This window comes from Tenrec ecaudatus, chromosome 16, assembly GCF_050624435.1.
Source record: "Tenrec ecaudatus isolate mTenEca1 chromosome 16, mTenEca1.hap1, whole genome shotgun sequence".
Classification (NCBI taxonomy): domain Eukaryota; kingdom Metazoa; phylum Chordata; class Mammalia; order Afrosoricida; family Tenrecidae; genus Tenrec; species Tenrec ecaudatus.
In genome coordinates this window covers 84,835,035-84,856,668 of record NC_134545.1, presented here as the reverse complement: position 1 = coordinate 84,856,668, position 21,634 = coordinate 84,835,035, and the positions used below count along the sequence as shown (strand labels likewise).

At 46.3% G+C, this 21,634-nt stretch overlaps 1 protein-coding gene across 1 annotated transcript in view; it reads left to right on the top strand.

Moving 5' to 3' along the window:
- Window positions 1–923: 923 nt before the first annotated feature.
- Window positions 924–21,634, top strand: part of ERLIN1 (ER lipid raft associated 1) — a 32,909-nt gene continuing 12,198 nt past the window's right edge. Inside the window, exons 1-8 of the mRNA XM_075533558.1 lie at window positions 924–1,039; window positions 1,365–1,488; window positions 3,615–3,696; window positions 7,625–7,671; window positions 9,484–9,545; window positions 12,726–12,851; window positions 14,534–14,607; window positions 20,078–20,136. Coding sequence (XP_075389673.1) covers window positions 1,376–1,488; window positions 3,615–3,696; window positions 7,625–7,671; window positions 9,484–9,545; window positions 12,726–12,851; window positions 14,534–14,607; window positions 20,078–20,136 — 563 coding nt within the window. The 5' untranslated portion in view covers window positions 924–1,039; window positions 1,365–1,375. The remainder of the gene's footprint in view (window positions 1,040–1,364; window positions 1,489–3,614; window positions 3,697–7,624; window positions 7,672–9,483; window positions 9,546–12,725; window positions 12,852–14,533; window positions 14,608–20,077; window positions 20,137–21,634) is intronic.

The window sequence follows — 21,634 nt, the reverse complement described above, 5'->3', positions numbered from 1 at the left end:
AACCCACTATGCCACCTGGGCTCACACTACCCCACATCTCCTGGGTCAGGAGGTTACAAGGTCTTCCAGTCTAGACCAGTGTGCTAGTTCCAGTTAGCCTGTCAAGGCTTGCTCCTTATTGCTTAGCGTCGCCTACTATGCTGGTCTTTAGAAAAGCCAAGTAACTGTTGAGTTGGACCCATGGAGACCCCGCGTATATCAGAAAGCCGTACTCCACGGGGCTTCCAATGGCAGACTCTTCGGAAGTAGATCATCAGACCTTAAAAGGCACCTCTGGGGGAACTTGAACCTCCGACCTTTTGATTAGCGAGTGAGCACTAACTTGCACCGCCCACAGGCATTCCTTTCCCACCGCCACCGTTTTTCTGGGTCTTTTTTAGTGGACAGATAATCTATGCACTTGGTAGAGTTTCTGAAGGTGGAAGAATAACAGAATGAGAATACAGCCTCTCCCTTCTGTGCTGTCATGACCCAGAACCCCTCTCAGTGCGAGTGGGGAGGGCGAGGGCGGGGCTGTTGGACATTGAATGCCTGCTCTAGACCGTGAAGCTCTTACTACTTGGGTGCTTCGCAAAGCACTCACGGAACCCGCTCAGATGAGTGGGAGGATCCTGAAGCACGTACTCGCCGCAATCCTATTCGGTCTAAACTGCAAGCGGGTAAACAGCCGCGACGGGGACCGAGCACGCGGAGAGGGGGGAGTTCCCGACACGTGGAACCGTGTCCGAGCGGCGCTCCGACTCCACGCAGCCCACTGCCGCCGGCTTCCGGAGCAGATGGCCGCCCGCCGAGCCCAGAGAGGAGCCGCCGCCCACGGCTTCTCAAACAACCCAATGAATCCACGGGACCCGCGCGGCCACGGCCCGGAGGAAGTTTGTCCCGCCCGCTCCCCGTCCCTCCCGGCGGGGCGGGCCGCCGCGTCGGCGTGCGTGCGCGCGCAGCCGCAGTTCGCGGGGGAGTGGGCGGGGCCGGCCGTTGGCGGTTGGCGCGGCCCGGGAGGCGGCTGCACGTGCGGGCGGGGGCGATGCGTCACTGATCGGTGAGGTGCCGCCGGGGGGTCGGCCCCCTCCGGAGCGGGCAGCTGGGCCCCTTCGCTGTGCCTTTCGGGCGGGAGAGCCGCCTTTGAAAGAGCGGGGAGACAGCACGCTCACCTGGCCGGGGGGTGGCCCCCGGACCGCTGTGGGTGGAGGGCTTAGCGAGGGCGCAGCTGCCTTTGCCGGGATGGAAAAGTGCGGGCCAAGGGGCCCCGGACACTCCTCCGCTTGGCCGGCGGCCGGGCCCCTAGGCTCCGGAGGGGGCGAGGGGGCCTTGGAAGGAGTGGGCTGTCACTCACGGGGCTGGGGGTCCTTCCCTCCCGCCTCTAGGAGGAAGCAGCATGAATATGACTCAAGCCCGGGTTCTGGTGGCGGCAGTGGTGGCACTGGTGGCTGTCCTCCTGTACGCCTCCATCCATAAGATCGAAGAAGGACACCTGGCTGTGTACTACAGGTGAGCGCGGCCCGTCCAGGTTCTCGAGCACCTGGAAGGGCGCTCCTCTTAGCGTGGAGTCCGGGAAGTTGTTCCCCGGCGGCGTTCCCCGGCTCTAGGCAGCGAGTTTTGTTCAGTGCCCGGGCTGCCAGGCAAGGGACAGCAGTTGTGGAGCGCCCGCCACTGTGGCATAGCTTCCCTCCGGCATACATTTATTTAACTGCGGACGGTTCGACCCCTTGCGTCTTTCTTAGCGTTGCGACTCAGAGCGACCCCACAGGACAAAGTAGAATCGCCCCCTGTGGATTTCCCACAACTCCGCTCCATGTAAAAAGGCGGCTTGTTGATGGCAACATAGGTACGAGGGTGCTTTAATACTATTGGATGATGGATTGTTAAAGATTTGTAAGAGGCCCCCCCCCAATAAAATGATTAAAAAAAAACCAACTTCGTATTTCGCTGCCATCGAGTCAATGCTGACTTCATAACACCCCTATGGGTTTCTGAGACGGAACTGTTGATTGGAGCAGAAAGCCCAGTCTTGAGCCCCAAGAGCTGCTGGTGGTTTGGAACTGCCAACCAGACGGTTCACAGCCCAAAGCAAACCACTACACCACCAAGGCTCCATAAAGAGGCCCTGTGGGCAGAAGTAACCCGAGTTTGTTATACTTAGTCATGTGAAGTTCCAGTGATTATATTCGATTGTTCTTAGTTTTTTTTTTCTTTTAAAGCGGAGGAATACTTGGCTGAGTCAGTCAATTATCTCCCCGCCCTGCCACACCACCCCCTCCGTTTTTGTTTGTTTTTGGTTGACTCTTCAGCTTGAGAAGAGGAATTGCATGTATTACTCAATGGTGGGGCTTGCTTAGCCTTTCTTTCAACATAATTACCACGAATTCCTTTTTGATAGACACTAGTAAGGAGCCCTAGTGGCAGTGAGTTACCCTCTGCCACTAAATGCAAAGTCAGCAGTTTGAAACCACCACGCGATCTGAGGGAGAAGAGAGGCCTTCTACTCCAGTAAAGTCCTGCCCTGCCTATAGGGCCCATGTGAGTCAGCATCAACCCAAGGGCAGTGAGTTTGGTTGGGGCAGAGGAGAGTCTGGAGAAGTTGGGATAGTGGTAGCTACAAAAAGAGGGTCAACTTTTGGCTTGTTTCTGTCATTCCTCAAACCCGACATTTCTACTTTTAGATCCACCTTGAACTGGTTCCCACTATTTTAGCATAAGAAAGGACAGATGAGTCTAGATTTCCAAGTAGTGCCGCAAAAGAATATCTCAGAAGATTTCCAACTAGTGCAGCAAAAGAATATCTCAGAGTCCCGCTCTCAAATAATTAAGGACAAGCCTTAAATGGTTCCTGTTTCCTCAGCCATTATGGGTCCTTTGCAAACCTCTTTGTATTTTAAGCCTAAGAAATGAAACTGTATGGATTTCTTCATAACTGTGTAAAGTATGGTTTGAAAAAAAATATTTGCTCCCCAATTGCTTCCTTTCTTACAAAGTTTGAGGTGAGTTTTCTCACATCCACTTTTTGGATGAAAACGGCCATGTTCATTTTGTGTCAATTTATAATCCTACCCCCTCACCCTTTATCATTCCATGCTAACTTTCCCCCATTTTTTATACAGAGCCATTATATCTTCAATGTTTTAGTTGCCTTTCAGAAAGATTTAAAGGAGTCTTGAGCCGCAGAAGTGTTTCTCCTTCCTTGAAAGTTAGTGTTCCTCATTTTTTCCCGGCCCAGTGAAGAAGTGGTTTGCTCAGGGGCTGTTGTGTTTGACTCAGGCACAGCAACTTTGGGCCCTTGGCATTTCTCTACACAAGCATTTCTCCGAAGGTTAAAGACCAAGGCGAGCCCTTTGAACCTGAGTGCATGCTGTTGTGGCCCCAGAGGGGTAGTTGGCCGAGCTTATGAAACACAGTGTAACATTGAGCAATTTGCTTTGATCTTCTCACCTTTTGGGGTGTGGCAGGCTTTTTGGGGAGCAGCCGTTGCTCACCATGAATCAGTCATGTTAGTGAAGGCCCTTTTTGTATTTAGCAGGTTGGGTAGCAGAGTAAGAGTAAGTATGTGCTACAGTATTTTAGCTTTGGAAAGAGAATTTCTTTCTATAATCTTGTCAAATTGAAACGTCTTTTTGCAGGGGTGGAGCTTTACTAACTAGCCCCAGTGGACCAGGCTATCATATCATGTTGCCTTTCATAACTACGTTCAGATCTGTGCAGGTGAGTGATTCCTAGGCGAGCTCCCACACTGGCTGGACAGGTGTGACAGGAGCCCTTGCCACACTTGTGGGTGGGGATGGAGTGCAGCATTGCTTAAGCAGATGGTAGCGTTGACTACATTGCAGGTATTAGAGATCAAAGTACATTGGTCATAAACCCAGGTTCGGATGATTCTTGCGTTCCCTCACTGTTGGCGTGCACTAGAAGTATGAGCTAGGCAGTTTGGACAGCCTGGCCTCTCCCAGCTGTGTAGCAGTCGGCAACACATTTCTGCAAGCTTTCAATGCTGCTCCCAAAATAAAAATGAGACTTGGGAGCACAACTAGAATTGCAAACCAGGGACGACGTGGTTGAGAACATTGTTTGGTTTCCATAGTGGCAGGCTCCTGGGCTACTGTTCTCATGGATCAGAATTTCCATATGTATATGTTTTTATGCCTCCAGTCTTTCGCCCAGTTGTGTGGCTGGCACCTTAGGGAACATTGTGTTTGAACACATCATAGAATATTTGAAGTGAGCACCAGATCATCTAGAATAAGGGTGGGGAACCTTTTTTCTGATGAGGGCTGTTTGAATATTGATAACATGTGGGCCATACTAGTCAAACATCTAATTATCTCAACCCTAATGCCACTGCTGGAATTGCTTCTCTTTGGTGTGAGGTGTGTGATGTTGCTGGTATGGATGCTTTTGTAGGCTTTATGTGCCCCGAGGGCCAGCCATTTCCCACCCCTGGAAGAACAGCTTGGCCTTGAGGGACTGGCTAACTCCATGTCTTTGAGCATGACGATGACACAATCACACTCATCTGGGACGACTTTTGCATGCTTTTATTATAAATCTCTGCATTCGGAAGATGCTTGTGTTCCATTTGCTGCTGGTTTGTCACAACTCAGGAACATGTCACTAGGGTTGCTGTCATGAGCTGTTGAGTCTGCCCCTGACTCCGGGTGACCCCTATACACAGGGGGATTGGACCATGTAGTCCAGAGGGTTTGCATTGGCTGGCAGCTGGGCTGTAGATCATCAGACCTTTCTTTTTGGTTTGTTGTAGCCTGACAGCTCTGTTGAAACTTGTTCAGAAACAAGTAAGTGTCTACAGATGGGTGAGGTGCATCGTCGGGAATCAAACATCTGTTGTCTCTTAGGTGGGAGGTGCTACCACTGGCCCGCCGAGGTGGTCTGTTTCACCATAGCCTTGTAAGTGAGCCTGTGCCTCCTAGTCAGTGAGCGTGTCATTGTGAACATTGACGTCCACCCCCTTCTTACCTCATCTTACTGCAATCAGATCCTGGGATTGTTACAAATTGAAGCAAGTCTACAGGCACTATTTATTTTCAAAGTGGAGTAACTTTGTGTCTCTGTGTCTGTTAGGTGATACTTAATATTCTAGACTTTGTCATTCTTACCAGATTGGTGGTGGTGATCTGTGATCAGTGATCTTTGATGTTACCATTTTAATTGTTCTGGGGTGCTATGAGTCACACCCAGATGAGACCACCAATTTAGTCGATAAATGTGTTGTAGATGTTCTGACTATTGCACTGACCTTCTGTCCCCCTAGCTCTTCTTTACCTTGGGCCTCCTGTGCCCTGAGACAGGACATTATTGAAATGAAGCCAAGTAATAGCGCTTCAATGACTTCATTCAAATGAGAGGAGAGTCCTTGAGTCCATGCGAGAAGCTTAAATGTCCTCCTCAAAAAAAGTGCCACAGCTTTCAGCTGCCACCCGCAAAAAGATGCATATTTGCTGATGGTTCAAGTGACGGTTAGCAATTTTTAACAATAAAATGCTCTTTAATTAGGGTGTATCCATTGGGCAGGGGGACATAACACTACTATGAACTTAATAGACTGCAGTGTAGCGGGCACATACTTTTATACACACTGGGAAACCAAAAAAGTTGGTGCCTTGCTTTGTTGCCCAGCTCCGTTTGTTGCAGTGGTTTGGAACTGAAGCCACAGTCTCTCCAAGGGCTGCCTGTGGTCCTCTTTGGGGTCACTTAGGGTGAGAGTGTCTACTTCTTGCCGGAGCTGGAGTTCCCCTGTGTGTTCACTCCTGCCTTGCTCCATGCGCACCTCTTCTCGCACCATCTCCCCCTCCATTCCGCCTCTCTTCCTCCCTGCACTTGCCAGGCTTTTTGCAGGCTCATCTCACTCAACCCTTCTCTCCTCAGGTACGGCTCTTACCATCTACCCTTGACATCGCAGCCTGGGCTCTAGTTCCATTGCTTTGTGTTTATTTTCCTTCACAAAAGTATGTGCGTCTAGAGGCTTGCGGATAGGCATTGTGTAATCATTGTGTTTCTGCTCTTGCCACTTAGAGTAGAAGTTGCTAAAACAGATTTCCTCACAAGGAGTGTAGAGCGAACGTCCCATGTTGATTTTCACAGCAACAGACCCTTGGTGAGGAGGCGCTTTAAAAAGTGTTCAAACCCGTTTTCTTAGAATTTATGCCAAGGCATACTTCACAGAGATGTAAAAAGGAGATATAGGCAATAATCCATGAACATATTCAAGAGCTCATCTACATGTATACTATTACTGTATTTACTACATACTTATGTATACTTCATGTTTTACTTAGATATTTATGTTTTCACTTTAATTTTTTTCATGAGCTTTTTGAAGATCTCACATCTTTAAGTATGTAGTAAATGTATAGCATATGTATAATTAAGCTCTGATAAATTAACTTATCAAGAAATGTAAATAAAATTAGGAAAGAAACTTCCATGTGAACTAATATAGTCACCCTGAATGTTAGGGCCATGAGTGAGACTAAATTGAAAAGCTCTTGCTTGTTGTATCTGAAAAATAGCAGTTGAGGAAGAGTTATATTAAAGCCCCAATAAGACATTGTTCTCATGACAATGAGACATGAGTTAATTTCTTAGGAATCTCAAGGGCGCAGTTGAAGACAGCTCGATATAAACAGACGGCTCTGCACACTTGTACTAGAGAGGGAATGCGTGTGGCACACTTTGGGGAGTCTGAAGCTCCAATCTGAGTGCTCTGTATGAGAAAAGAATGCTGAGAGGTTAGAATGAAATTGGCAATTTTAAAGTATATATGAAATAACCCAAAACTCACTTTCAGAATCAATGTTCTGTATTGCTGGCTTATGAACACCAGAGGACTTCAAAAGGGTAATAGGAAAATGGGATTAAAAGATGATGTTTGTCCTCGGATTCTGTGGAACCCCTTGGTATTTCACCACAGAGATTTTCCCATTGTATCCTCTGTCTTAGGTAACACATAACAACTCAAGTTTGTCCCTGCTGGAGGGGTGCCCGTTCTCTACTGGATTCCGTAAGGCAGTTTGTTGGCTGTGTGCTTCAGTAGGGCATTGTGTGTCCAGAGCACACTCTTGGTAGGTGTTAGTGGAAGTGTCTGTTAAGGCCTTTGCGTGCTGTGGGGCGTCAACTTGGACTCAAACAAAGGTGTGGCCGGGGCAGGAGAATCATGCACCAGATTATTGGTTCTCTAGAACCAACTAGTACAGGTGGCGACTCTTGCGTCAGAAAAAATGTGGTAGTCCCTGTGAGAAGCCTGACTAGCTGTCGAGGAAGGAGCCCCGTGGAGCCAGAGCCTACGTGGATGTGGGTGTGCATGATGGCCGTCTTGACCCTCCGTGTAAAGAGTCCTGGGGCAGCGGGCCCGGGCTTCAGAGCACGTCCTGTCCTCCTGGGTAAGCTTCTAGTCCCAGGCCAGTTCCACGCGCACCTGGGACTCGGACAGGAGACACAGCTTGTCTTGAATCTCATTTCCAGTAGGATGTGAAAAAGAAGTGGCTCCTGTAGTAGCTAGGCTTTGGGATTGGAACTTAGAACGGAGCTCTCTGGTACTGCGGCAGCCCTGCAGAAAGTGGCCCCTGGGAGCAGTAGTTATTTGAAGACATTGATCATTTCTTTTCCCCTTCCCCAGACAACACTACAAACTGATGAAGTTAAAAACGTGCCTTGTGGAACAAGGTAAGCTTTCCTCTTGCTTGCCAACCACACTTTAGTTCAGATGGAGGTTGGTTTTTTGGGGCAGAGGGGGGTGTTTTTTGTTATTGTGAAGCTGTGCTCACTTTTTGGTCCTTCAACTGGCATGGCCATAATCCAGGTCCATTGCTGTTCTGAGCACTATCAGACCAAAGCTGATCTCGATATGGGAGCTTCCTGTACTTAGAGCCTTTATGGTGGTATCAAGCACCAGAAAGGGTTTATGGCCTGCAGATCTGATAGCTCACATCAGCACTGCCATGGCTGCTTTGTGACTTTTCCGAGCTTAGTTTCCCCATGTTACAAATCAAATATGAAGACCTACTGTGCAGAGTTATAGTAAAGATGAGATTTAGAGCACTGGACCAAGAGGAGGTACTCAATAAAAAATAGTTTCAAATTAAACCAACTTACCTGTAGTGTGGTGGGTTATGCATTGGGCTGCTAAACACAAGGTCAAAACTAGCAGTTCAGTCCTGGAAACCCATAGGGCAGTTCTCCTCTGTCCGAGGGCCACTGTGAGTCAGCGTTGACTCAATGACGGTGAGTTTTCTTTGGTTTTGCTTTTTGGGATGTAGTTTCTGGTTCAGTAATCTGAAGCCGAAGAATTTTCAGGTGGTGCTGATGCTGTTGGTCCAAGGACCTCACTTTGGGAATCACTGCCCTCTAACGAGCTGTAGAGAAAGAAAGGCATTTCGGGCCCAAATTATTTCTAGAATATAATCAGTGCATTCAATTGTATCCAAGGAAGCATGTAAATTCCGAGGTTTTTTGTCTTGTTTTTAAGTCACCTGAATAACATAGTAAAGTCTTTGACATCTATAGAGGGACATAAAGGCTTTTTTTTAAAGGACAGGTTTCCTCTCTGTTTTAGGTTAATCGATTGCATTCCTAAGTCGTCCTCTTGGCGGCTGGTGGGCCTTGGGATGATTCTTGCTTTCATGTTCATGCCTTTTCTAAGTTTGCCAGATTTTCCTCGGTTAGCGGGTGTTGCCGTTTATTATTAGAAGGAAGAAATGCTGTACATTGGTTGGAAGACTTAGTTATTTCTGTGGTGTTGAAAACCTCTAACTTCTTATGTCTTAAATTGAGGTACACGTGCCCCACAGGGTAGGAGCTGGTAGGCCAGGACGTATTTAAAACAAAAGTACTACCGCTGAGTCGATTCTCACTCAGAGCAATCCTAAATAGGGTTTCTAAGGCTGTCAGCCTTTATGGGAGCAGAAAACTCATCTTTCTCCCTTGGAGCAGCTGGTGGATTTGAACTGCTGACCGTGAGTTCAGCAGCCCAGTGAGGAAGTATGTAAGGAGTCCTAAACAAGACCACCAGGCTTTCTATAATGCCAGTTTTAATGGAAGGTTTGGGGGTAAATTCTCTTTTTCATATTGGAATAAAAACAGAGGAGAAGTAGATTTTAAAACCCTGGTGGAACATCAAAATAACTTTCAGCTGTGCCTGGCCTCCATCCCTCTTGGGAATGTTTTCCCTTTGTCTGGTTCTTGGTGGGGAAGTGCACTGCCTGTGCTGGCTATGTTAGTTAACGAGGGCAAAGCGCCAAGTAGACAAGGTATAGGGCTTGATCTAAGGTGAGCTGGTTTGATCGCAGCTGGCAGAGGTGGGCCTTTACTTAAGAGAGGCGCTGGGTAAATGTGTGCACGAGCAGAATAGTAGGTGCCTTCTTGGGAGCGTCATTTTCATCAAGCCATAGTAAGTGTCCACAGAATTTTCCTGTACATTTCTTATCATGGCATTGGCTCGTATCTGACATAGCATGTCTTCCATGTGTTTGTTTTCAGTGGTGGAGTCATGATCTATATTGACCGAATAGAAGTGGTGAATATGTTGGCTCCTTATGCAGGTATGGTGTCCATCTGTTACTGTTTTAAAAATAGTTACCACCACATTGCTTATGATTTGAGAGATTCCGTAAGGCCTAGGGAGGCATTATTAAAATCTCTTGGCATTAATGGTATTTGATAAGTGTGGGGAAATTAATTCATGGAACATTCTGGACGGGCTGACTTTCTGCACCAGATGGCCATTCTTCTCTGAGTAGAGTGGCTCCCAAGGACAAGAAGATCGCTGCGTATTTCTGGAATTGGAAAGGAGCACTTGACCCTGTCAGGGTTAGCTATTGTTCCCTCGTGTCGTGGAGATGGAGAGCTTTATCAATAGCTTGGGACCACATGGATTTTGTGACTGTAGAGAAATCTTTTCTAGTTGCTATTTATTCTGGCTTAGAAAGTAATCTGAAAATCCTCAGGGAAGGCAAAGCATTTTCTTGGTACAAGATGGAAACCCTCAGAGATGGAGTGGGCACAGTGCCAATGAGACGTTTTAGAGGCGCTCGGAAGAAGCTCTGCCACGTTATCTTTGTTCCTGTCTAAACCAGCAGTCCAGCAGGTGAAGTAGTTCCACCCTCCACCGTCGAGCCGTTTTCACTTTTCCTGGAGGGGGCCTCGTGATGTCATCGCATCCTCTGTCCCGCAAAACGAAACGCTGCTCGGTTCTGTGCCGTCCGCAGATGGTTAGGTATGAGCCCATTGCTGCAGCTACTGGCTTGATGATGGAGGCCTAGAAAGAGAGCTTGGGATCCAAGTGCATGTTCAGTTTAACATCATGAATAGAGGCAAAAAGAGCGAAAAGATGTCAATGCAGAGGGGAGGCTGTATTGCTGTTGAGTGAATTTTGGCCCATTTTATGTTTTCCTTTTACCTTTCTTCATCTGCCATGCCAGCTGTCAGATGCAAGTGGTAGTGGTAGTAATAATGACATCGGAATGCGTCTCACGTCAGGGGGAGGATCGTGACCAGGAACAGCTCCAAAGCGGATCCCTGCGAGGAAGAGACGGTGGTCTAGCAGTAACTCTGCTCTCCAGCCTGTTGACCACTCTGACACTGGTCGTTCCTGCTGTGCCCCTCCCTCTCCTGTGTTTGGGAGCGCTCAGACCTTACCTGACAATGAAGCGGTTTCTTAAGGAACAGGGTACAAATCCGGAATCAAGCTCTGGAAGCACGTGCAGAACAGCTCGATGTCAGCTCCCCTCTGCCCCAGGTGGAGGCCCCTTTGAGCCTAGTCATCTGTGCCCTGTTGACCCTTGGCGGGCCGCTGGCTCTGCCACTGGGCCCCATTTAGGCCTCTCATTATCCATGTGGCTGCTGGCCAGTGGTACAGCTCTTGTGTCTTCCCCTCTTTTGCTCTTCCTGCTTCTGCTTGCTGCTGCTTCTCTTTCTGTTGTTTTTTGTTTGTCCTCTCTGCCTGACAGACCTCTGTGGGGGTGGCTGCTTCAATGGACAAACTCTGTGTCAATTTCAAAGTGTGACCCGGCCACCTCACACTGACTAGTCGCCCTCGCTGAGAGCCAGATGCGTCTTTTGCGTAGCAGGTGACAGGGCTGCAGCTCCCCTTAGTTGCACAGTCTACTGAGCAATCCTGGCCAATTGCATGCTAATCGTGGCAGGACTAGATACAGGGTATGAAACCTTTCCCAGGAAATGTTCGTTAACCTGGACAAAAGTAGCACACGCTCTGGGGTAGAAAACTAGGCAAAAGTAGCTCCTCGGGGCTGGGCGGAAATCTCTCGAGCTGTCTTTCCAAACAACTTTGGGGAAAAGCCCCATGAAGGAGCTCATTTCATCACTCTTGGTCCCCATTACTGGAACGAATTACAGAGCAAAAACAAACGGTAGCCCCGCTGCTTCTCGCCAGAGAGGAGGAGGAAACTCTTAGATGATCACGTCCCTCGGGAAGGGACCACGCCTTTGAGTCACTGCATGCAATGGCCTACTTGGGAGGGCCAGTGGGGCAAGTCTGTGTCTGAAGGTAGAAAGCAGCATGTGCCAGCAGGTGGAGGACAGATTCAGACTTGAAATTCTCTGCTTCTCAGTGCCCTAGTAGATAAAATGATGAACCTTGGTGGGGAAAATTCAGTGTGGGTGTATGGAAATTGCGTGACACACAGTCTGGTCCATGATTAGCTTCTTTCCCCTTCTAGTGTGGTATTTTTTTTACAGCCTGTGAAAACCACCCTTTTATTTTTATTTTTTATAAATCATTTTATTGGGGACTCGTACAACTCTTATCACAATCCATCCATCTGTCCATGGTGTCAAGCACATTTGTACGTTTGTTGCCATCATCATTTCCAAAACATTTTCTTTCTGCTTGAGCCCTTGGTATCAGCTCCTCATTTTTCCCCCTCCCTCCTAAAACCACCCTTTTAAATGCATCCTCATACCTCCTGTTTTTTCACAGCCTAGATCCAAAACTGTGTTTTTTAAAACCAGTCATTTTATGAAGGGACTACAAAGTCTATGGATAAATCAGGTTGAAAAATACCGGAATTTTTCGAAAAACTTTTTTCAGACCCCCTCATGTACATATATACACCTCAACTCGTTGCTGTCGAATCAATTCCAACTCACAGAGACCGGATGGGACAGAACAGTCCTGCCTTGGTGGGGTTCTGAGACTAACTTGTTGCAGGAGTAGAAAGCCTCATTTTTCTCCCAAAGAGTGGCTGGTGGTTTCCAACTGCTGATCTTGCACCTAGCACCCCAGTGCATAGTCTACCAGCTTACGCACGCACACATACACCCCTCTCCCCCCCAAAACCAAAAACAAATTGCTTATGAAAAGTGATCTTTTGCAGTTGCTTTCCTGTTATATCAGTACACTGTTTCTGTTAGCTCCGGTCTTCTTTCTCTCACAGTCAGCTTTTGCATTAATTGCCTTGTACTGTCCCTGCCTCCGCTCACTCTGTCTCAAGTCCTGTGCTCGTTGCTGCCCAAGGGCGCATTGTTACAGCACACACCCGGTTGTGGCTTGCCCTCCCTCAGGTACTTGCAAAGGCAATGGGGGGTAAGGGGCAGGGGGTCTGGAAAATGTGGGCATGAAGGAGCACAATCAAGGTTTGTGAGCTGTGTTCTCAGTTTCACTCTATCTTGTTGCCACGTTTCCTCGTGTGCATCATTTCACCTTAACTGCTACCCTGGCTTCGTTAAAGTACTAACAGACCTGGATGGTGTCTTCCCTGCAGTGTTTGATATCGTGAGGAACTACACTGCAGATTACGACAAGACCTTAATCTTTAATAAAATCCACCACGAGCTGAACCAGTTTTGCAGTGCCCACACACTTCAAGAAGTTTACATTGAGTTGTTTGGTAAGTGGGAAATCTTGTTCAACTGTTAAATGGGTACTAGAGTAATGTCAGTAAACCTCCCGTCGTGTGACCGCATTTTCTGACTTTGTACTAGAGCACGTGTCTGTAAAAAACTTTATTGGGGTGTTAAGTTTAAAATGTCTTGCGATTAAGTGCATACATTTAAAAAACTTTTATGAACAGGTATTTTTCTGAAATGCATAGTATAAACCAGGCAGAGATTGGGAAAACTTCATTAATTTATAGACTGTGTTCTGGTGGACCACAATAACCAAATTAACGTTGCTGTTAATTGAATAGATCACTTGAGGAACTGATAGACAATTGTGAGGCATGATGTCTTCTGGGGGCTTCTTAAGACCAGCCCCCAATTTGATGGCTTACTAGGAGCCAGCAGGTCGGCATGCTTGGAGTTGAGATTTTATAGCCAAAGGATACAAAGCAAAATCAGTCAAGGGAAAAAGGCTCATGGGCCAAAGTCCAGAGGGAACAGGCCCAGGTTTCCAGGAGTCCTCCCCAGGGGAGTCACGCAGGGCCCATTAAATTCCTACAGCGTTGGCTTGTGACAATACTTGTGAAGGGCTGTCCACCCAGAGAAGCCCATTTGAGACTCAGCGCCCAAGTGTCTTGTTTCTTTTTTAACTGGAGACTGGTCACATAGGCCCAGTATCTATCCTAATTCCAGACTCCAAAAGGAAGGCAGGTGTCCAGCTACTCTTAGCAGTTCTGGGAATGGTGGGAATTCTTCCAGATCCATGTTCGCAGATGACAGCCAAAGGCCAGCCATACAAATTGGCCTCTCTGAAGATCACAAGCTCAGGCTTGGACACGAGTTCTTTTTATTTGTGAAGTACACTGGCCAGGCAATGAGTTATCACTATTGATCTCTCACTTCTCCCTGGGAAATTAGTTGTGAATTTCTGCGAGAGGCGCCAGGATAGTTAATCAATTTAGATTAACTAATTGGTTCCTCCTTGGTTATCATGCCTTGATAATATGGGGTCTGGAGGAAATTTAGTCCTGGTTTGTCATATTTGAAAGTATTATTTTGAGGTTGGTAAAAGCTTCATAAGTTGCAAGCGAAGGGGCCTCTTTATTGGCCATCAGTATGTGCTCGACAGACCATTGCTGTAAAGCTCACCCTCCTCTGGAGCCACAGGAGCAGTCCGCTGAGTTCCAGGAAATGAAGTTGGCTGTTTGAGGAACTGGAGGAAAGATTGCTAGAAAACTGGAATTTTCTTTGTACCCTAAGCATCTGGACAGAAAATCTTGAGTTAAAATACTAGTGAGTCAGATTCTCCAGTTCCCATTATTGGATACTCACTTTTTTTTATTAGATAATTCTTCATACTTCCTCCATGTAAAAGGAAAATTGTGTGTGTGTGTGTGTGTGTGTGTTCAAATACATATATATATATAATACACAAGGTATCATACCAGGAGACTTCAGGAAGTTTATGGGAAAATTCTACTCTAAGTTGGTAACACAAACTTTCTGAGGCCTCTTGAGATACATCTCTTATATCGACCTATATATCTTTCTAAATCAATGTACTGTTTTAAGTTGTATAAAAGAATAGCACCATGAAAACTTTAGGTCTAACAATGATTGGTCTCACTTCACTATTAAAAAAATAAGGGATGAGAATCCTAAGAGCTGTTGTTCTTGGCTTCAAACACAGATCAAATAGATGAAAACCTGAAGCAAGCGCTGCAGACAGATTTAAACGTCATGGCTCCGGGTCTCACGATCCAGGTATGCCCTTCTCCTCGGGACGCACTGTGGGGGTTTGACACGTCACATCTAGTCTGCCTTTCATCCGGTTGTTTACTGGGCTGTTATTTCATTGAAGTTCTGTCCGAATTTTTAGACTACCTTTCTCATTTTGCCTTTAGTTCTCTGACAAAGTAAAATACTCCTGTTGCTTACCATGGGTGCCATTTCCTTGGGGACACGCATACAGGTTCTTAAAGAAAATTCGCATTCTTATACTGCTGTGCGTGAGGCATGACAAACAGCTGTAAATAATAAATAGTACCTGGAAATCCAGTTAAGTGTAATCTTTGCTCTCAGATTTGAGCAGTGATACTAGACAAATAACACGAAGTATTCATTTGAAATGTAGAGTGATGGATTATTCATGCTGTGAGAGTTAAGAGACTATTTCAAAAAAGTGTGGCTGATAAGACTTTGATTGGGATTTTAGGTAGATCTGGAAGAGTTAATAGGATTTATATGAGAGAAATGAATGAAGAGGGTATTTCGAGTGGGTGGGTAGATGAATTTAGTAGTGATGATGGCAGTGGGAGGTAGAATGGTGAGTGAGTAAATGCCTCCTATTCGGGATTCCTATTTTTTTCAGATTGCAGGTTGAAATCCACTGGTGTGTGCTTGCTGTAAGGTCCATTTTAAGGAGTGACGACAGCTTTCTTTTTTAATACAGTGGAATGGAGTAGGAAAATCGGTTGGAGCACTTGGAGTGTGAATGTTAAGTATTGTGTGCGACTGGCTTGTTGTAGCCGAGTGTGTGGTGGTGAGTGATAAAGTAATAAGTTTGGCCTGGAGCCTTCTAGAGCCCCCTAGTATCGCGGTCTCAATGTGAAATGCATTTCTCTCTGTGGCCAGGATCCTGTGAAGTGGCATTGTGGTCCTTTCTCAGAGGCCCTGGGAGATCAGTTGATGGTCATGAGGACCAAGCGTTCTGAGCCTCCACATGTGCCTTGACTCTCCACTCGGTCAGTGTACTGCTGCTGAGAGGGGGCCTCCTGCCATGGAGCCTGCACGTGTGCTGCTCATGGTGAGGCTGGGAAGACGGGGGCCTCCATCGTGCTCTGCCTTTGTCTCAGTGCCTGAGAGGGAGCCACCAAGGGAAGGAGACCTAACTTTGTGAACCCCTATTAATCCATTATGGCTGGAGTTAAAAATATCCATTCTCAAGATAATGACTATGACCATCTCCGATTCTAAGATTCTACCCAGGTACTCAGAGATTTAACGCATTCCTTGTAACAGCTGCCTAGAATGCCTTTCTTTGTATGATTTAAACCCCGCACCCTTGTTTCCAGTATTTTACTATTAGTAAACAACGTGGCAAGCCTTGCTGGCATGTCTCCTTGCCGTGTACATACCCACAAGTGGTTCTCTAAGGTAGATCCCCAGAAGTGAAGTTATTTGCAAAATTATAGGGTCAGCACATTGCCATTGAATCAATTCAGACTCGTCATGACCCCTGGTGTTACACAGTAGAACTATATAGGGTTTTCTTGGTTGTATTCTTTAACTAAAAACTCACTGCCATCAAGTCAATTCCAACTCATAGCAACCCTGGAGGACAGTGTGGAACTGCCCCTCTGGGTTTCTAAAACAACTCTTTATGGGAGTAGAAAGCCTCCTTTATCTCTTGAGGAGCTGGTGGTTTCAAACTGCTGACCTTGTGATTAGCAGCCCAACACAGAGCCAGCTGAGCCAGCAGGGCTCCTCTGCAATCCATAGGGAGCTGAATGGCCAAGCCTTTCTTTCATGGCTGTTCTGGGTGGGTCTGAACTGCCAGCATTTAGGTAGGGAATACAAGCTGCTGTGTGCCATCCAGGGCATCTGTCTTGAAAGAGAAGGCTGGCCAGAATGCTCCTTAGAGGCAAGGATGCTTAGACTTCATCTCACATACTTCTGACATGTGGTCAGGGGAGAGACCACTTCATGCTTGGTAAAGTTGAGGGGCAGCACAAAGGTCCTTAACAAGCTGGATTGTCGACACAGGGATTGCAACAAAAGGCGCAAACATAAACTGGGAGGATGTCCAAGCACCGGGTTTCAGTCAAAGGGATGCTATGAGTTGGAACTGACTGAATGGCACCTGACAACAGCAATCAGATGGTCCTTCGGGGTAGAAATACACGTCTCTCCAAGAGTTTGTCTCCCCGTGACCTCTCCAGTATGTGAAGCAATTTCACTACATCAGTAGATGTGAAGTTCCTCTCTTTGACTTGTATTTCTGGATTAACGAGGTTGAGCAGCTTTCTGGTATTTCTGTTCCATTGGTGTCTGTTCATATCCTTTCCCTGTTTCTCTGTGGTTTTTTGTATTCTTTGCATATTTTTATAATCATACTTTATAATATATGTTTTAAAAAGTAAAGTTGTTGGGAAAGGAAGAAAAAAGTGAAATTCACCAGTAAGCTTACCACATAGAATAATCACTTTTAACAGTTTATTGTATTTTTTTCAGCTTATTCTTACTATACTGAATTGTATGTTATGTATATGAATAAATACATTTTAGACAAAATGAAATCATACCATACCATACTTTCTCCCCCACTAATAGTATATATGAATAGCATTCCAAGTTAAAAATGTAAATTTGTTACATCACTACTTTTAATGATTATATTTAATTAATCACTGTGATATCTAATATTTTATCATTATATGCAAGGCACAGTGACCAAGCTTAGCATATTCCTTTTTTCTAATCCTTAAAGTAGGATTGATAGGTCAAAAGTATAGGTCCCCTTGGTGGACTTTTTGACTTATATTGCAAATTAACTTTCAGAAAAATTATCTGTAACCTACATATTTTCATCAATAGTGTTGGTGAGCTATAGACCCAGCACATTTGATTTTGTGATTGTACCCACATCATTAGCTGTTGCACACAGCCTCCTCTCTCACAATCTTTTGAGAGAAAATTAATCTGTTGTATTGGCTAGTGAGGTTGAAGGGAGTGCTGGTGACATAATGGTTATGTGTTGGACCTGCTAACCACAAGACCAGCAGTTCAAAACCACTAGCCATCCCAGAGGAGAAGGATGAGGCTTTCTGCTCTTGAAACGAGTGACAGACTCTGAACCCCACAGGGTCACTTTGAGCTGTGATCTACTCAGTGGCAGTGAGTGACCGAAGCTGAGGAGCCTTTGTGGCGCTGTTGGGTAAGCATTGGCCTACTAACCGCCAGGTTGGCAGTTCAAAGGTAGAAGTTACTGAATTGGGGAAAGATGAAGAGATCTGCTATTTGTAACCTGGAGTTATTATGAGTCAGAATTGCTCAGCTGCAGTGGGTAGTGAGGTTGAGGGAACCCCCTGGGCAGCCCTGATTAGCATGTTAATTGGCTAACCAAAAGGCTTGTAGTAGAAGTCCACTCAGAGGCACCCCGGAAGAAAAGCCTGGCAATCTACTTCTGAAAAAAATCAACCGTTGGGAAGCTTCTGGCGCCAGGTGCTAGTCTGTTTTGTAGTTGTTAGGAGGCAGATTAGCTTGATAGCAGTTCTGGTTTGTTTTATCTAAGTTGAATATCCTAGGATATTTGCTATTTGTGTTTCATTGTGACTTGTTTATCGTGTTGCTAAAACTTGGTGGTGGTGTAATTCATTTTCCTTACTGTATGCTATTTTTTAATGTTCGCTAGTGCAGCTTGTTTAGATGCATAGGGGGCAAAAAGAAAGAGAGAGACAAGGGAGGCAAAGAAAATGAGTCAATAAATAGCCGCATAGCAAACATGCTCTCCCAGGTACGTGTTTTCTTTCTGCCACTTCGTTCCCTTCATCTTAACAAATCTGAAGCTTCAAACTTTTACAGAGTGATTTTAAATCTTCGTGTGTGTGTGTGGTGGTTTGCTGTGTGCTCCATCTTGCCGTCAACTGAGCGCTGAGGAAGTGGTCCTCCCCCTGCTGTTAGAAAGGACACTTGTACACAAGGAAAAAGTCTGTTATCTTCATCCTGGTATCCATGAGCTTTTTGAAGACCCCCCTCATGCTAAATTCTGTTAGGCACTAGACTTTTACTGGATTTTGCTGCTCCATGGGTTTTTCTGTTTCCATCTCTTACGAGTTAGTGAACCCTTCCCATCAAGTGTGTACCTCTCCTGCTTTTCTTTTTTATCAGTAAGTTACCCCTCGGTCCTCTTGGGACACCACCACGACAGTACGGAGGACATTTCCAATACAGAACCCCTACACACACGTGCGCGCACACACACGCACACCCCACCCCACCCTACCCCCCACCACCACCTCAGAGCAACAGTCCCCGTGCTCTGGATTTTTACCACTAAAACCCATATGGATCTGTCTCTTTTCACGGACACATCCTAGACCATGCCACCACTCAGTCGCCACCTGCAGTTGGCAGTCCATGCTTACCTGGCAGCGCCACCAGGGCTTCTCTGCAGGAAGAGGGCCATCTGCCAGAAGACAGTCCTGTTGCATGCTTCCTTTACAAGGCTCGGAGGCTGTCTGAATTCAGTGCTGCACGGCAGTGCTTGCCTGCTCTGCAGACTTGTGCGATGTCCCGTGCCTCACCTCAGCGTGTGGTGGGTTCTCGCCCCAAAGCCCCCAGCTTTTCCCAGTCCACTCTCATGCTAATATTTAGTTCTAACATTAGTTACAGATTTGACTCTTTCCCTTAAAGTTTAAAGGATTGTGTTGCGTTACCAACTATCTCGGTTTTCAGAGGGCTAATAAAATGTCAGATCGGATCGGGATAGGGAATGTTTAACTAGTAAAAAGCAAATTCTTTGAGAGATCATGTCTTTGACGATTTAAAGTTTAGCTTCAAAACCAGTGTCCAAATAGCTCTTAATCTTAATTGTGTAAAAGGTATGCAGTAGTTGGGGGACAAAAATCGAAGTGTCTAGTACAGTGTCTGAAAAAACAGGTGGACTGGCCAGTGTACGCTTTAGGAAGACTGGTTAAGTGGTAATTGTGAGTGACTTGCTTTTCTCCCGGCCACTATTTAATCAGTAGTGAGTCAGCTCCTTGAGTGATTCAGGCCTGTCCATTGTTTTAAATTGTATCTAATGACCTGTTTGTATTTTTCAACTGTTTGTTTTCCGCTTGGTAATTTCAGTCTCAGCACCTTGAACTTCCTTCTGTTTCTTTGTCCTGTGAGTTTGAAAAGGACAGCTGAGGGTCCCATTGAAGAGTTTTTGTGAAGCGCTTGTTTGGGGAACCCTGTGCTCAGGGCATGCGTGTCCCTGTGGCTTAGAGTGACTTTCCCAGTCATCCTGAGGAACCAGCTGCAGCCGATCTTGGCGTCTTGCGTGACGGCGGGAAAGTCTGTACGGTGGGATGTCCGCTCTGGGTAGGAAGCAGGCAGCTGGAGCATCGTTGTTTCATCGGCATCGTCTCAGCTCTTCTGCGGAACACTTAGTTCGAAGATTTCTTTCTTCTTCTTCTTCTTCTTTTTTCTTTCCAAATGTACGCTGGCCTTTTCCCTTTTTATTTTTTAGGCTGTACGTGTCACAAAACCCAAAATCCCAGAAGCCATACGAAGAAATTTTGAGTTAATGTGAGTAATATGCATGGGATTCCCTAATCTTTTCATTTAGGGCTGGCTACACACCAGTACACCAGCCTAGGGGAGACTTGTAAGTGGGCTGCCCTCTGGGGTGGGCTCTATCTACCATACTTTTCGTCTAGCAGCGTTGCCAGATCTCGTGTTCTCATTCCCATTTGTCACCTGGCAAATTTTCCTTTTATGCTGACATTTCAGGGCAGTTGAGTGGCTCAGGATGCAATTTACCCTATAACTTGTTGCTGGAAGCCCAAGAGGTTAGGTTTTGGATGCAAATAGTGCCTTGAGTAAAATGTGGATAGAGGAGAAAATGAGTTCCGTTGACAGCGGCTCCGTGCCTATATTTTGGTACTGTGCCGCAGTGGGGAGACTAGGCACATTATTGGTCTCACGTTTGGGTGCCCATTATGTGTAATTGCATGTCTGAAATTAGACCAGGATCCTTATCATTTGTTTCTGGCAAAGCCTGGCCTTACTCGATTCCTAGTAATCTTCTCTTTCAGTTGTCCTGGGCTTGCTGGGAATGCGTGATCTGCTTGACGTCAGATTTATTTCTAAGTACTTTAAAGGGTCTGCCTCTTTTATAGGAGACTACGTATTATAGTTGACATGACAGTGTAATTCTCTTAAGACATATACGGAACAGAATAAGCAAGAGTGTGTAGGAAATCTGGCTTGTGTGTTAGCTAAGAGGTGTCGGGGAAATAACTGAAAGTCAGGCATGCACCAGATGTCTAGCGTGGGGGGGGGGGTTGGAGTGGGGGGGCTCCAAGAAGAACCTTGAACACCACCTGGTGGGATGATAGGTTTCCCAGTCCTTCTGGCAGCCAGATATGTATCTTCTGTCCTGTGGAGTCGCATTTCCTTTTTCGTTGGTGAAGAGGAAATCTTTTAAAACTCTAAAGCATAGAATGGCCATAGCAGCCTGGGTAGATCGTGAGTCTGGTCCATTTATTGAGAAAGAAATTGAGGGCTCAAGATTTCTTTAAGTGTGGTAGCTTCTGGTGACTGAAAGACCAATGCTGTGTGCTCCATGTCCTCAGCCCCTAGTGTCCACAGTGGCAGTGTGTGTTAACGGGGTCGGTATAGCGAAAGGGGGAGAGTTTGGGGAAACTACCGGAGTTACTTTTCAGATTTTTATGATCAGATTTTCAGAACTATTGTACAGGCTGCTGGAATTCCAAAATTGAGAGCCACCTTGGAATCATTCATGCTAAGCACCCCGCTCACAGCCGTCTCATCGGATACCGCTGTTGCCATGTAGCTCCTGGCCCTCGCTTGCCGGGGCTAGACATGGTGAGCCATGTCCATTATTAGAAAGCTCGAGTTCTTAGGAAATTCTCCCTTACGTTGAGTCCAAAGTTCACTGCCGCCAAACTCTTTCTCCTACACCATAAATAGGGCCACTGCACAAAGTCTCCGCCTGACTCGGGCCATGTCTGAGAAGCAATTTCGTCTGCATCCCAGACCACAGCTATGAGAAACTACAGCT